General features: G+C 37.0%; 1 protein-coding gene across 1 annotated transcript; it reads left to right on the top strand.

Moving 5' to 3' along the window:
- The first annotated feature begins 212 nt into the window (after positions 1-212).
- On the top strand, positions 213-12,905 carry LOC115918724 (GSK3B-interacting protein-like). The gene is made up of 2 exons (XM_030987973.1): positions 213-423; positions 12,550-12,905. The coding sequence occupies exons 1-2, from the start codon at positions 262-264 to the stop codon at positions 12,730-12,732; spliced, it is 345 nt and encodes a 114-aa protein (XP_030843833.1). The 5' UTR covers positions 213-261; the 3' UTR covers positions 12,733-12,905.
- Positions 12,906-16,110: the final 3,205 nt, after the last annotated feature.

The raw sequence follows: 16,110 nt of genomic DNA, 5'->3' as shown, positions 1-16,110 counted from the left end.
AGGTAATAACTGACGATGTAGGGATCGATTAATATATTAATATGTACAATCAATGTTCATAAGTTTCCATTCTAAAAGACGCAGCTAAATTGGAAAATAATTTTACGATTAGGTTAATGATTGTTTCGGTAAATAGCTATTAAAATAGAGTCTAGCCTTTTATTTTGCACATGCCCTATTTGGCTTACCATAATGCATTAGTATTGCAAGATGGCATCTGACACGGACAGTAGTCTGCTTAATGAAAGTGATATAAAACTGATGAAAATTGAGGCTGATGCAGCCGTTCAGGAAGTAGCATTTGCCGTAAAACATGTGGAAATATCTTCCAAGTTACCTGCATCAGACGATGTCGTGTATCTCAACATAGTTACCAAGGAAAATGATACTTTTTGCATCGAACTCACAGTACAAGGCTTTCGGGTGAGTGGAATCGAGTGGTCGCGGGGTCGTAGCCGGGTAGTGAAAGGCAAGCCTCTGTACCGGTATTCTTCTGCAGTGCAGTGTATGTACATGTAGATCTACATGTACGTGTGTTTTATGACTCATGATGATGATGTGTAAATGCGCCTGGATCAGTGAATGGGAAACTTGTCAGTGAATCTTGATGTTGAAATAAGAAGAAAAAACTCCAGGAGAAATCTGAATCAAATGATTTGAATAAGTCTAATTTATTAAATATTTGGCTGCCTAATTTCCATTTTCAATTTTAGTGGGGGGGGGGGGGGGGGGCATGAAGAACTTTGCACATTGACCGCTGTACAGTGAGTTTTAGACCGAATTTTCCGTCTCTTTCGTTCGTTAGCCTCTTATTGGGGTAGGGTCGGCTCTCTCTTTAGAGACCGAAACAGACTATCCCACGAAATGTGTAGGGTTATGTGGGCAAATCAGCACACCAAACTTGCAAAACTTATCCCCGAATTACTCCTTTCACAGGATGCAAATCCGATGCATTATATATTGTAAATTAGGTTAAAACTTAACTACTTCGGTTCCACTTACCAACTTGACTGAAATAATCCGTTTAATGGTCCATTTTAGGAAATTATGGGTCAAAATCGATATCCATGATGAAAATCTTGCAAGCCGTGTTAAACTCTCGCTGCCGGAGTCATCTAAATCAATCTCATCCCTTCTAGTCTACGCCGAAGGCAAAATGATTATGAAGGAAAAACTGTGCGCCATCTACACGTTCGTAATGGCGTTATCACAGTTTTTCCTTCATAATCAATTTGCCTTCGGCGTAGACTAGAAGGGATGAGATTGATTTAGATGACTCCGGCAGCGAGAGTTTAACACGGCTTGCAAGATTTTCATCATGGATATCGATTTTGACCCATAATTTCCTAAAAATGGACCATTAAACGGATTATTTCAGTCAAGTTGGTAAGTGGAACCGAAGTAGTTAAGTTTTAACCTAATTTACAATATAAAATGCATCGGATTTGCATCCTGTGAAAGGAGTAATTCGGGGATAAGTTTTGCAAGTTTGGTGTGCTGATTTGCCCACATAACCCTACACATTTCGCGGGATAGTCTGTTTCGGTCTCTAAAGAGAGAGCCGACCCTACCCCAATAAGAGGCTAACGAACGAAAGAGACGGAAAATTCGGTCTAAGTGAGTTTATGCACTCTCAATGGCCAATCCGCTTGAGTGGCTTCGAATTTAAGTGAGAGAGGACCTACTCAACTTGAGCACAACTTATTAAAGTTCGATAGCAAAGTCAATACGTATAAGTTATAACGTCACACCACAGAGATTTTGACACGTCCTGCTTTAAACAGGTGATACATATACATGTAAATGGCGCATGCACGGCATCGCAAACGCATGAAATAGAAAAATCAATGAACACCTTAGAATAAATTTCCAGTTTGTATATTACATGTAAATTATATGACGCAAAATGAGAATAATTGAAACTTAAAAAATAGTTAAGTAAAAATTAAACTTAAATGGGTCGTTTAACAATGTTAAATCTGAGATGCATGGCCCTACGTGTGATCATTGTCTGTGATATGGTGTGATATTGTTGTTATTATCATTATTATTGTTATTATTATCAGTATTATTATTACTATAATTATTATTGTTAGTATTATTATTATTATTATTATTATTATTATTATTATAATTAATTTTGATTATTATTGTTGTTATTAATTACTATTACTATTATTATTATTATTACTACCTTCGCTATGGGATTCATGATTTCTTCATAGTTTTGAGCTGCCATGTCATTTGTTCTCCATGTTTATTTATTATGTTCAATATACCCAAAGCATCACATTGACATTTGACACTGGACATGTAGCAGTCATTTCACCCTCATTTGATGGGATGAGTAATGGTGATCTATGTGCTTGAGAATTGGTGATGACTAATACACTTGTAGTGATCAATGAGATCATTGTATAGAGTACCGAAGCTGTGACGTCATAAAATCCTATTTTGAGAATTTCTCAATATTTTCTTCATTTTCCGAAAGAGCATCAAAAATAATGTCCAAATGTCGAAAACCACTTTAATATGTTAAGTATTGGCTGAGATATGACCATCTGAATAAATATATTCCCCATAGGAACTCAGTGTTATATGCTCTGGCTCCTAACCATTATGAGCCAGAGCATATAACACTGAGTTCCCATAGGACATATATTCATTCAGATGGTCATATCTCAGCCAATACTTAACTTATGCAATTCGTTTTCGACATTTGGACATTATTTTTGATGTTCTTTCGGAATATGAAGAAAAAATTGAGAAATTCTAAAAATAGATTTTTGATGACGTCACACTTCACCACTCTATGTATTGGTTGACATTGTCATAGTCAGCCTGAGAAATGAGATCATGACACCACTAGACCGTCTGCTCGGGAGCTAGAAGTACATTACATTTACATCCCTTTTGCAGCCAACATCAAATTCTGTAGAACTGTGCAGGAATTATATGTCATGTACATGTACAGTATGTCCTACATGTACATTGTATAAGATCTGTGAAATATTAGCAGTGTCCTACAGTGTATGACCGACTGACTTCTTTTTTCCTTTGGCAATAACAAAAATGAGCTATAACAGGTACTGTACATGAGCATTTGTTCTAAGAAGTTCTAAGTTTAGTATTGTTTTTCAAATGCTGTTGGAATTGAACCTTTTCATTTTTTGGGGCCTGCAAATGGGACATACTGTACATGTTAAGGGAAATCCAGCCCCAAAAGACAACTACTCTGAAAGAAAGCAGAAAAATCAGAGAAGCAAACTGATGAAAGTTTCAATTAAATCTGACTAAATTACATGTATACAAAAGTTATGAATTTTTGAAAGTTGTAAGTACATGTGTACATGTACAAGACTATGTCATTGTTGTAACTTCTGGAGCCTATTTCTTCCCTTATTCAACTTAGTCTTATGTATCATTCTTTTTTTGTTTGTATAAACGCATCCTAAAATGAGTTCAAAATGTAACATGCTATATGTAATGATGTACTATACAACATGTGAGAAATATGAAAATAAACTGAAACTGAAACTGAACTGAATGTATGTACAGTGTATGGGCACTTCACATTGGCTGAAGTGGTAATGTCAATGTGATGTAGTGCCGGACTACTTTCCCATCTGTTCCAACATATAAAATGACTAAAATTTACATTTTTCAAAAATTCATTGCTCAGGAGGGTACATTCTTTTGAGGACCTATCTATAATACATTTTGAGCAGTGCCCCAAGGGAGAAGAAAATTACAAGAAAAACAGAAATTAATGATATTTTTGTATACGGCAAATGGGAGAGTTATCCACAATCCACCGACCAAACTACCAATTTGAGATTCGAATATACATGTAGACTTTAATAGTGATCTCATATTTGAAACATTCATAACTACCTTTCTATTGCTCTGATTCATTTCACATTTTTACTATTCTGTTTCTGGTATTTTTCTGCTTTCATACAAATCAACTTATTACAAGGGTTGGATTGCCCATGAATAAAGTAAAGTTCTGGTCATGCGATTGCATTGTGAAAGAAACGGTGTGGAAACGATCAGAAAAAGTTGATCATGTACACTGTATGTATTGGTGTGTACTGCAAGGTTCTGGAATCATCAAAATGATAAGAAATTTGGCCCAGTCTTAAAGGTAACAAGCACTGTACACAGAAAGATGTTCATGTATGGGCATACACAAACATGTGGCATAAAAATGAGGCCCACATAAAGCTGTTTTAATGTTACATCATAACATATGTCATATTTAGAATATGAAGGCATTTAAAGAGCCATGATTTTCAGGGAACATTTTTTCTCTGATCTTCCACATTTGCATATTATTTTTCACCTCTCCCCAGAACTCAGCCTTCTCTTTAACATTGCAAAGCTTTAGGAAGTTCTTTCTCTGATATTCGTTATGGTCTTTACACTGATAGGCCAATGATGTGGCTCTTTAAGTTTAGCATGATGTAGTTCCTCATGGAAACATGGAGAGTCTAATAAGATTTATAGAGACATATCACAAGCTATAACGCTCTCCTGCTACATAAATCGTCCCTATTTTCACGAAGTGACGGTAGTGAATGAAAATCGCATTCACTTTGCGTGACGATTTTCCTCACTACCGTCACTTCGTGAAAATAGGGACGAAATGTACCTATGGCAAAAGATGAAGTATGTAAAAAAGATAATCAATCAAGCGTTGGGTTTATAAATAAGGGACAGCAAACTCTTGTAGGGTTTCGGATTCTACTTTGACCTACTGAATAAAATTATATTCAATTCAATTCAATTCAATTATTTTTATTCATCCAAATTCACAAGAATACATGGAAATTTGTTTTGGTCACACATTGTACAAATACGTACCGGTACATACAGGATATCGTTGTGTTTATAATCATAGAAGAATCATCAAAATAAAAGATAAGACAAGATACAATGTAGAAATATTCTCATATTCTAGTACATGTAAATACACATTGGAAATGATGTAAAGGATAGAACATCAGTGTAAAGGAGAGAAGGAAGGAAAACTATGGCAAGCCAATACCTGGGCCCGGCCACACACACGTATGCTCCTCACTCCATTTGAAACTACAAACGGAGTACGGAACATACTGTATGAGTCCAAATACATGCTCTGACTTCCGTGTCACATGCATTTTCCACAGTCCTCAAAGTGAAAGTAGTACATCACGTTTATCATTGTCAATGGTTGCATGAGAAATTTAGTCACTGCATTGATGTTCATGTATAATGCATGCTATTTTGGTAGCCTAATTGAAAGGGCAGGCATCTCTGTAATTAAGTGGTAGATGGTAATGGTTGTTTTTAATGAGATCACCTGTAGCAATCAAGAAATAAATCATTATCTCAGTAAAGATACGTACATGTACAACTGTACATGTACTTTCATACTGTACACTGAGGCAGACATCTTACTGAGAGGATGATGGGAGAAGGGGAGGGAAATGATGCAGGAAGACAGAGCTTTACGAAATAGAGAGGAGAGAGAATGAGAGAGAGAGAGAGAGAGAGAGAGAGGGGGATGGAGAGAGAGAGAGAGAGAGAGAGAGAGAGAGAGAGAGAGAGAAAGAGAGAGATGGAGAGAGGAGAGAGAATGAGAGAGAGAGAGAGAGAGAGAGAGTGGGAGAGAGGGAAAGAGAGAGAGAGAGAGAGAGGGGGAGAGATGGAGAGAGAGAGAGAGAGAGAGAGAGAGGGGGGGGGGGGTGGTGTGAGAATGAGAGGAGAAGGAGGATGAAAAAAGAAATGAAGTTGGACAATTTGAGAGGTGTATTCATATTGAATTTGTGCATGCAATGAAGAATATACAGTGTATTGGGATAAAGACAGGGAGATAGGGAGAGATAGAGAATGTATATGCTATGTAATGTCAACAAAACTTTACAGAAGTTAAAAGTAACTACAGTACACTGTAGAAATTAGGTTAATAAAAACCTCAGTAAAACATTATTAAGAAATGAATGAAAAATGTATAACACACACAGTAATGACCAAGAGTTTTCTGTTTGGTTCACCTTCTAATATTCTTCACCTTTCGAAACACCAACCACCCTTTGTAATTTAAAGTGAACCTTCCCTGTGAAGGGTTTTCACACAATTCAGTAATGAGTCACATGCTATCAAGCCTCCATTTGACATGCATCACATTTTTAATTGGAATAGTGCATTCCACTCATTCCGATATCTGACAACAATAGATGCCTATGCGTTCATGCAGGGACGTGATAGAGAAGGACTGGAATCAAGCCGCTCTCCTTTGACCCCAAGCTCCAAGCCGCCGAAAAGGTATGCGCTAATCTGCAACTGTTGACCAGATGGTGAGATAAAAGAGCGCATGAATTTCAGGATTTAGAATTCCTACATCAGAAAATGGTATCACAGCAACTGTTCTCTGTTCCTGTCAATGATTTATCATCCATTGTTGAATGTGTAAAGAGGAGAACAAGCGAACACAAACTTGTGTAATTTCATCCTTTTTTAAACTTCAAAAATACAAAAAACACGCAAAAACACGCATTAGCAAACTTAATGTTATTGAAGATTGCAAATCATGAATCAAATAACGGGACATTAAAGCATGCACAAATTGGCGCATTATCCTAAACTATTGAGTTTTTGTCAGGATGTAATTTTTCTTTTACCAACTCTGGCACAAAATTATAGGAAGGACGGAGTTCTAAATTTGAAAATGTGTTTAATGCACTATTCCCAATACAATCCCCATATAAAGTTTTTGATTTACACTGAAATTTTGCCTGTAATTCAATATTTTGTAATAAATGTGAAACTGGTGCCTGGCTTCCGAAAGTCCCCGCAGTGGAAGCGCGGTTCGGAGCATGGAACTTCAAAGCCAAGTGGAATGTTTCACATCCCATTGTTACGCTTTTACTCACGAATGCGTTTGAATAAATTACAAGAGTTTCGCCGGCTTGATTCCAGTCCTTCTCTATCACGCCCCTGGTTCATGTAAATGTGTACTGTATGCATACAGTACATGTAATGTTGTTCTTGCTTGTACATTTTGTAACACCAAGATCATTTATGAGATATTAAATATACACTATATGATAATGAAACCCAGCTCTGTTGTCACCTTTTACACTGTCACATAATTGGGCGAATTTGAGATCTGTACGTTTTAATTACAAGCTAGGTTAGTACTACTTTTTGCTTCAAAATGAAAATTAAAAAATTAAAAATAAGTTTGGCTGTGTGCTTTCTGACTCGGGAGGGTTCATCTTTATATATTTTTGATGTGGAAATTGAAAAGGGCACATAAAACAATGCCTGTATCCCGTTTATTACATGGTTTCACACTGCAGCTTACATAAAAAACTAGATGGAACTTGAAAAATGATGCCTCCGTCATAAAGCAATTTTACAAACAAAAACAGAAGAAATTTTTCAAATTCAAGTTCAATTGAATATTGTGATTACAAGCAATTTCTCATATACATATATGACCCTTTGATCTTTGACCTCATGACCCTAAAAATTACTCAGCTCATTGGCTCTGCAAGATGTCCTGAGTTAAATAGTAATCCATCCGTCAGTTCTAATGAGAATACGTTCACGAGCTATTTTTGCATACATAATGAGCCCATGACCTTTGACCTTTGACCTCATAACCCAAGAATCTACTCAGTTCATTGGCTCTGCAAGATACATACATGACCTAAGTTTGGCAGGAATCCATCAATCGATTCTTGAGATAACGCGATCACAAGCTGTTTTTGCATACATAATGAGCCCTTTGACCTTTGACCTCGTGACCCCCAAATCTAATCAGTTCATCAGCTCTGCAAGATACATACATGACCAAAGTCTGGCAGGAATCCATCAATCGATTCTTGAGATAACGCGATCACAAGCTGTTTTTGCATACATAATGAGCCCTTTGACCTTTGACCTCGTGACCCCCAAATCTAATCAGTTCATCAGCTCTGCAAGATACATACATGACCAAAGTCTGGCAGGAATCCATCAATCGGTTCTTCAGATAACGCGATCACGAGAACGGGAAGTACGGACGTACAGTACATGTACATGTACATGTACGTACGGACGGACGGACAACCCAAAAACATAATGCCTCCGGCTACTTCGTAACGGAGGCATAAAAACTATGAATGTTGATCAAATTATTTATGTGAAGTGGGCACTCAATTCCAGTCACTCAACACTGCAGTTATTATCTAGATAAAGGATTTAAAGAGTATTTTATATAATTTGGTCAACTTTTTTTATATGAAGAGGGCGCATGACTCCTATCAATCAATGCCTGTATCTTAAATTAATAAAATTTCTTTGCAGTTTCTATCTAATTATAAAGCACTCTTCGGTCAACTTTTTTATATGAAGGGGGCACATGCTTCCTATCACTCAATGTCTGTATCTTATTAGTTATATTACTCTGCAGTTTTGTATCTAAACATAAAGCACTCCCTGTCCAACTTTTGTATATTAAGAGGGCACATGACTCCAATCACTCGTCCCTATCTCATTATTAGATTCACACTGCAGTTTGAATCTATGAATAAAGTATAAAGCAATCCTTGTCCAACCTTTTTATATGAAGAGGGCACATGACTCCAATCACTCGTCCCTATCTCATTATTAGATTCACACTGCAGTTTGAATCTATGAATAAAGTATAAAGCAATCCTTGTCCAACCTTTTTATATGAAGAGGGCACACGCCTCCAATCACTCGTCACCTGTACATGTACATCATGTATCTCGTTATTAAAGATAAAGACCAGTTCTGGTCATGGGATTGCATTGTGAAAGAAACTTTGTGGAATCAATCAGAAAAGGTTGATCATCTAGCATATAAGTATTGGTGTGTACTGCAAGGTTCTGGAATCATCAAAATGATAAGAAATTTGGCCCAGTTTTGGAAAAGTTACAAAGCACTGTACACAGAAAGATGTTTATGGAACTACGCGACACGTGCGTTATATCTATCAGGTCCAAATAGATATAATAATTTACCAAATATATCAATTAGTAGGCGGTTTTTCTGCAAAATTTGTATGCTCACGTATTAGTCAAAACATATTCTTTCACATGATTGGTAATGGTATTATAAGAGCTTCCATTTCATTTTTTGAGAGGGGGGCATTTCCAAAACTCAAATTCACCCTGCAGTTTGTATCAAAATATAAAGCGCCCTTTGATCAACTTTTTTATATGAAGAGGGCGATGACTCCAATCCCTTATCACCTGTATCTCGTTATTACTGTAGCTCCACACTGCAGTGTACATACCAAGCCTAGCTACACTGTGTCATGTGATATCTAAGGTAGATTGGAAACTACACACTGTACATGTTCACACTGGTTAGTAATGAAAGATGATCGGACGTCAAAAGAATTTTCTCTGCCTTTCTTCATCTTGTAACCTGAACAGCCATCCAGTTTATTGCCTGCACCATAATTTATCATCTAGAGTTACATTTTTAAAGTTGTACATATTTTTTATGGTTTTAAAGGTATAGACCAGTTTTGGAAATGCCCCCCCCCCCCCCTCTCAAAAAATGAAATGGAAGCTCTCATTTAATACCAATCACGTGAAAGAATATGTTCTGACTAATACGAAATGATACAAATTTTGCCGGGAAACCGTCTACTAATTGATATAATTGGTAAATTATTATACTGTATACACATGTACATGTACATGTACATGTACATCTTCCTGTGTACATTGCTTGTAACCTTACCAAGACCGGGTCAAATTTCTTATCATTTTGATGATTCCAGAACCTTGCAGTACACACCAATACTTATATGTACATGTACATGCTAGATGATCAACCTTTTCTGATCGATTCCACAACGTTTCTTTTACTATGCAATCGCATGACCAGAACTTGTCTACACCTTTATACACAAGCTTGTTTTTTTATTCACTCTAGTAGAAGTGTTGCAGTGATTTCTAAATTTATTTTTTCCACTAGATCTACATGTAATATCAGTTGTCCATTTTTTCAGAGCATTTTGGAGCGTTTTAAAGGTACAAGTCATTACTTGTAGATATGCCATGCGGGTGCATTAAAATTTGAGGTTACCCCAGCTTGTATAAAAAATTAATGATTGCCCAGCTTGTAGTTTTAAACGTGGAATAAAATATGTACATGTAGTTATTTTGGTCCTGTACATGTATGAACTATGAACCCTTGTCATTGTCTGGGGAAAATTGTTTATTTAACTTTAAGGTTTCAAAAGCTTTAATTTGATGGTCCGGTGTAAACATAGCCATTGTATAAAGGTAATATCTGTGAAAGCTATCTGAACTAGAACACAAAATCACAAAATCCCCTCTAGTGCCATCTCAGGTCAGCTGTAGGCAGTATGGTCCTGTAACTCGCTGTTTCCCTAGCTGCTCTGGTGGTTCTCGCATCAAGTCCGCTTTCTGCTAAGTAGAAATTAAGTATTTGGTAAGCACTGTTCAAGTTGACCATGAGATAGCACTGTGCAATAAACAGTACGATATGGGCCTTAAGTTCATCAGTACGGTATCGCTTTAAAGGTAAAGACCAGTTTTGGAAACGCCCCCCTCTCAAAAAATGAAATGGAAGCTCAGATTTTTACCAATCATGTGAGAGAATATGTTTTGACTACCGTAATACGTGATGATAACAATTTTGCCGGGAAATTGCCTACTAATTGATATATTTGGTAAATTATCTATCCAGACCGGGTAGATATCGCGCATGTGTCGCGTAGTCCCATATACATCTTTCTGTGTACAGTGCTTGTAACTTTACCAAGACTGGGCCAAATTTCCTATCATTTTAATGATTCCAGAACCTTGCAGTTCACACAAATGCTTATATGCTAAATGATCAACCTTTTCTGATCGATTCCACAAGGTTTCTTTCGCAATGCAATCGCGTGACCAGAATTGGTCAACCTTATAACATGAGTTGTACTCTTGTCATAAGAGGGCACAGTGTCATACTATGACAATCATTTGAACACCATTCTTCAAATTCTATGTCAGCAGTATCGAATGACAGCTGACCAGGAGTTGACTGTACTGTAATGCACCCTAGAGACTAGATAGAAAGTTGGCAGTGAGAAAGAAAGAGAGAAATAGATGAGAGAAAAACAGGTTTAGAAAGGAGAGAGATATAGCAAGTGAGAAGAGAGAAAGAGAGTGAGAGAGAGAGGGAGGGAGGGAGAGAGAGAGGGAGAAAGAGTGAGGGAGAGAGAGGGAGGGAGAGAGAGAGAGAGAGAGAGGGAGAAGGAAGGGATATTGGGGTAATGTTAACATGAACCTTTTGCAGCTTGTTTAATGATGACCTTTTTCACGGCAAGAAACTTTCACAAGTTGCAAGAATTTAATTTGACAGTGTACATCAATTATATCACGGCATGAAGCTTGTGAATCTGGACCACTCACAAAATTGTTGAAAAGTTCATGCACGCAAAAATTACTTGTTGTACATGTATATAATTCTGTATATATCTCTTCAAAATTGAATGTTTTTGGTAAGATGTTAATCCACATTTGCCTCTCCCCACCCAGGTGTTAATGGGTACCCATATAGTATGCTAGTGCACTACATTTTTGGCCGCTTGGCTAGGAGCACCAAGAGCATTGTGGAGTGATAGACACATGAGGGTTATAGAAGCCGTCATTACTATGTGCTTGTTGTTGATTAAAGACATCTTTTAACAATGTTAACTTTGAGATGCATGGCCCTACATGTTATCAGTGTCTGTGATATGGTGTTATATTGAAGCCCTAAAAAAATTGCGATTCAAAATGATCATGAAGTGTCTCAAAAAATCTTTGAGTGAACGGTTTTACCACACTTATTTTCTCCACTAGACCGTAGTGTTATAAAAACCGTGAGGAAAACAAAAAAAATGAAATGTTTATTTCCAATCAGAAATATCTTGAAAATCAGACAGGCGATCGGCTTGTAAAAGTCATAAGATTCCTGACTGACCTAAAGGTTAATAATTGTGATTGTAGCATGAGCTAAATCCAAGATTTTGTTTCAGAATCTGAGGCAATGTTTAATAAAGTCGCTTTAAAGGTATAGACCAGTTCTAGTCATTCGATTGCATTGGGAAATAAATGTTGTGGAATCGATCAGAACAGGTTGATCATCTACATGTACATGTAGCATATAAGTATTGGTGTGTACTACAAGGTTCTGGAATCATCAAAATGATAAGAAATTTGGCCCAGTTTTGGTTTACTGTAGTTACAAGCTCTGTACACAGAAAGATGTATATGGGACTACGCGATATCTATCCAGTCCTGATAGATTATGATAATTTACCAATTATATCAGCTACATGTAGTAGGCGGTTTCCTGGCAACATTTTTATCATCACGTATTAGTCAAAACATATTCTTTCACATGATTGGTAATAAGAGCTTCAATTTCATTTTTTGAGAGTGGGGCATTTCCAAAACTGGTCTTTACCTTTAATACAATCATATGATATCTCTTTTCCCCCTCCATATTGTTTTTTAACATTTTTGGTCTGATCTTCCCTTTCAGGTTATCGGACATGAATACGATACCATCACCAAGGACATGTCTACACCCTACTTCGAAACCATTTACTCCCTCCTTGATCATTACAGTCCTAAGTATAGGCTGACATTCGGCCAGGCTCTCGCTGATAAACTGCAGGAACTCCAAGAGACTGAGATAGGAAACAGCGAGGATGAGGAAAAGTAGGCGGGGAAAGTGCTCTACAACTCTCGAGACTGAAAAATAGCTTTACGTTTAGAACATGGAGAGCTGTAGGTGATAAGTAGAATCTGCCCCCTTGAGGAAAAGGAACAGAATTAATTCCAGTGTCGGCCAGGCTCTCGCGGATAAACTGCAATTTACTCCAAGAGACGGAGATAGAAAACAGCGACAATGAGGAAAAGTAGGCGGGGAAGTGCTCTACAACTCTCAAGACTGAAAAGAGGCTTTACATTTAGAACACGGAGAGATGTATGTGATGAGTAGAATCTGCACCCTTGAGGAAAAAGAGCAGAGATAATTTCGTCGTCTCCTTATCAAGTTTCCCACCGAAATAGAAGAATATTGGAAAGAGAGGAGAGAGAGCGGATGAATGAAAGGCACATTCTGCAAACCCCAGCAAGGAATGAAAATATCGAGATGGAAAAATAAGAGGGGAAGTTGTCTTTCATTCTCCTGTTTTCTATTGGAGAAGAACCTTGAAAAGTAGAAAGTGATTGTCAAACCCTGCAACCTTCAGGTGACAGAGGTAGCAAAAATTAGATGAGGATGAGGATTACTGGAGAGAGAAATGCCTGCTTCTTCAGCATCCGATTGAACAAAAGAATACTTAAAGGAATAATGAGACGGTTTTATAGGACTTTGGAACTTTCCATGATTGTGGCAAAATGTGATCGAGAAGTTATGGCTTGAGGAAAAGAGAAAGGATGACAGACGGAAGATGTTATGGAGAAGGAGGACAGTTGGAAGGAAAGGAAGGGAACGGGGGCATTTCACAAAGCCTTTTTTCAATGACAAATAACAAAAATCAGTGACAAATCTGCTGAAAACCAATCAGAAGCGAGGATTTCAGTAGCTTATAACACAAATTGTCATTTGTCACTGATGACAAGTTTTGTGAAACGTCCCCCTGATTTGTCCTCGTCATCTGTGGATGCTGGAGGACCTAAAAATGAATATCCAGAGATGTGTTCTTCTCAAAATCAGTTTACCATGAGTCTGCCTTCCCAAGTACTATCAGTCTTTGTATTATGAAGTTAATAATTAGTTATTGCTGTGAGTACTGAAGATGAGAATGATGATGATGATGGATGATGGACGATGATGATGATGATGATCATGGTGATGATGATAATGGATGATGATAATGGATGTTGATGATGGCATTGATGTAACAATGAAAAAATAAATTCAATATCAGTTTTCACAAGTTTAAACTGATATATACTAACATTATAATGGTATAATTTACAAGTGGAGATGAAGGAAATTAAATCTACAACTGAACAAATGCTGTGGTGAATGAGGAGTGAGCGTGTTTTACCTACCTATAAATCTATTATAGTTGACATTCTACTAAGCCTTTAAATTAAAACGACTCGTCGTAATATTTCATGCATGATCATGTCTTGAATTGTCTTCTGTAACTACATCTCTATGCTGCATTGATATTGAAACATTTCATAAAAGATTGTAGTAATTAATAATATTGATGTATTTATGTAGTCGGTTTTGTCTAAATGTATTGATCTTCCATGACTAGCAACACATACTCATTGAGTAATTGTACAAATTATGCAATTTCTTTTTCAGTATTGGCCAATTTATATACAAAGAAATAGTTTGGTGGTCTACTGTTTGTGTATGATTTTGCTTCATATTAAAATTCTAGTGACATACATGTATGGGCTCGTGGTATAAAACTTACCATTGACGGTATCAAACTCTGCCATCAATGGCAACTTCAATGGTAACAGGCCGGGCTCAACAGCCAATCAAAATCAAGGTTTCCATGGTAGTTACCATTGATAGCAAAGTTACCCTAAAATTTGTATTGTTTTTGTGCAACGGGCCTGGTATTGAAAAGTGTATTTTGATTTTAGTTCACGTTTTAACAAACTTTTCAACCAAGCTTTCAGCATGTTCACAATGCTACTAAGCATTCATTCAAACTGTACTATACTATACTGGAAGAAGAAGAAGAAGAAAAAGAAACTCTTTCGATGGATTGAGACACTTTTGTACTTGTTTAAATAAGAATCATCCACATATAGTGAGAAGAAAAGAGAGAATTCCAGTTCATGAATTACCTTTTCATTAATTCAGATTTTTTTGTTATTGTTTCAGAGAAATTTGAGGGGGATATTGTTGAATGTAAAAAGTAAGTAAATATTAACACGTTCTGCATTGTAAAGCTGACAGTTTTGAAGTGAGAATTGGGCTAGTTTTCTAAAAGGTGGTTCATATTACAATACATAGTAAGAAGATCATGTAAAACATTGTCACTCACTTATGAGCAAAATAAGTTTTCTTGTGAATAGAGGTTATACAAGATCTTCCTAAACTTGTTGAATCTGTGAGTTACATACACATGGACATGTGGTCATGTACAGTGTATGTGGCTAAAGACATACAATGTACATGTATATCTTTAATAGGCTGAATATGCTTTTTTCTTCTTTTCAAACCCATTTCTTGCCTGCAAACGTTGTTTTGGCCTTTTGGAAACAGAAAAAAAAATGCTTTGGCAGTGCAAGGTACAGGATGTTTGTTTCAATTATTTATATTTTGCTAAATATATCTGTAGATTGTATTTACAATGTAGTTTGAAATGTATACTTTGTAGACAACAAATTTGCTATTTGTTGATTTTCTTCCTGTTTTTTTCCCGGAATTTTTCATTTTTTAAAATAATTTTCAGCTTGTGTACATGCAAATATCAAAGGGAATGTACCGCACTGATAGGATTTAGGAGACAGTAAAGAACATCTATTTTTAAAGTGTACTAGAGAGGTATAGCAGTACACGTAAAATATATAGGGGGTGTAGAAAGAGAGAGAAAGAGAGAGAGAGAGAGAGAGAGAGAGAGAGGTAATAAAGGAGGGAGGAAGGGAGAGAGGGAGGGAGAGAGAGAGGAGGGAGAGAGAGAGAGGGAGAGAGAGAGAGAGAGAGAGAGGAAGTAGAGGGAGGGAGAAAGAGAGATAGGGGGAGGGGAGTTGTAGGAATTGGAGGAGGGAGCGAGAGAGAGAGAGGGATGTAGGAGGGAGAGAAATAGGGAGAGGGAAGGGGAGAGAGAGGGAGAGACGGGGGGGGGGGGGGGGGGGGGGGGGGGGAGGAAGGGAGGGGAGAAAGATGAAAAGTACTTATTCTAGATGGCAACCAGAATACGCTCTGGTTGGCAAGTGATGTTTGATTCACCTACCAGTATCTCAAAAGCAGTGTCAAATAATACTAAAAATGTTTCTTATTGTGAGATGATAAGTTATAAAATCTGGATTAAGCCTTTAAGAAGCTTCAAATGGTGTATGAATGCCAAAAATCCTTTAAGCTGCATATATACCATGGTGTATACATGACGTTCCTGCT

This window comes from Strongylocentrotus purpuratus, unplaced genomic scaffold, assembly GCF_000002235.5.
Source record: "Strongylocentrotus purpuratus isolate Spur 01 unplaced genomic scaffold, Spur_5.0 spur5_scaffold_17, whole genome shotgun sequence".
NCBI lineage: Eukaryota > Metazoa > Echinodermata > Echinoidea > Camarodonta > Strongylocentrotidae > Strongylocentrotus > Strongylocentrotus purpuratus.
Note: the sequence above shows the minus strand (reverse complement) of the source record. Positions and strands in the feature narration are given on the sequence as shown.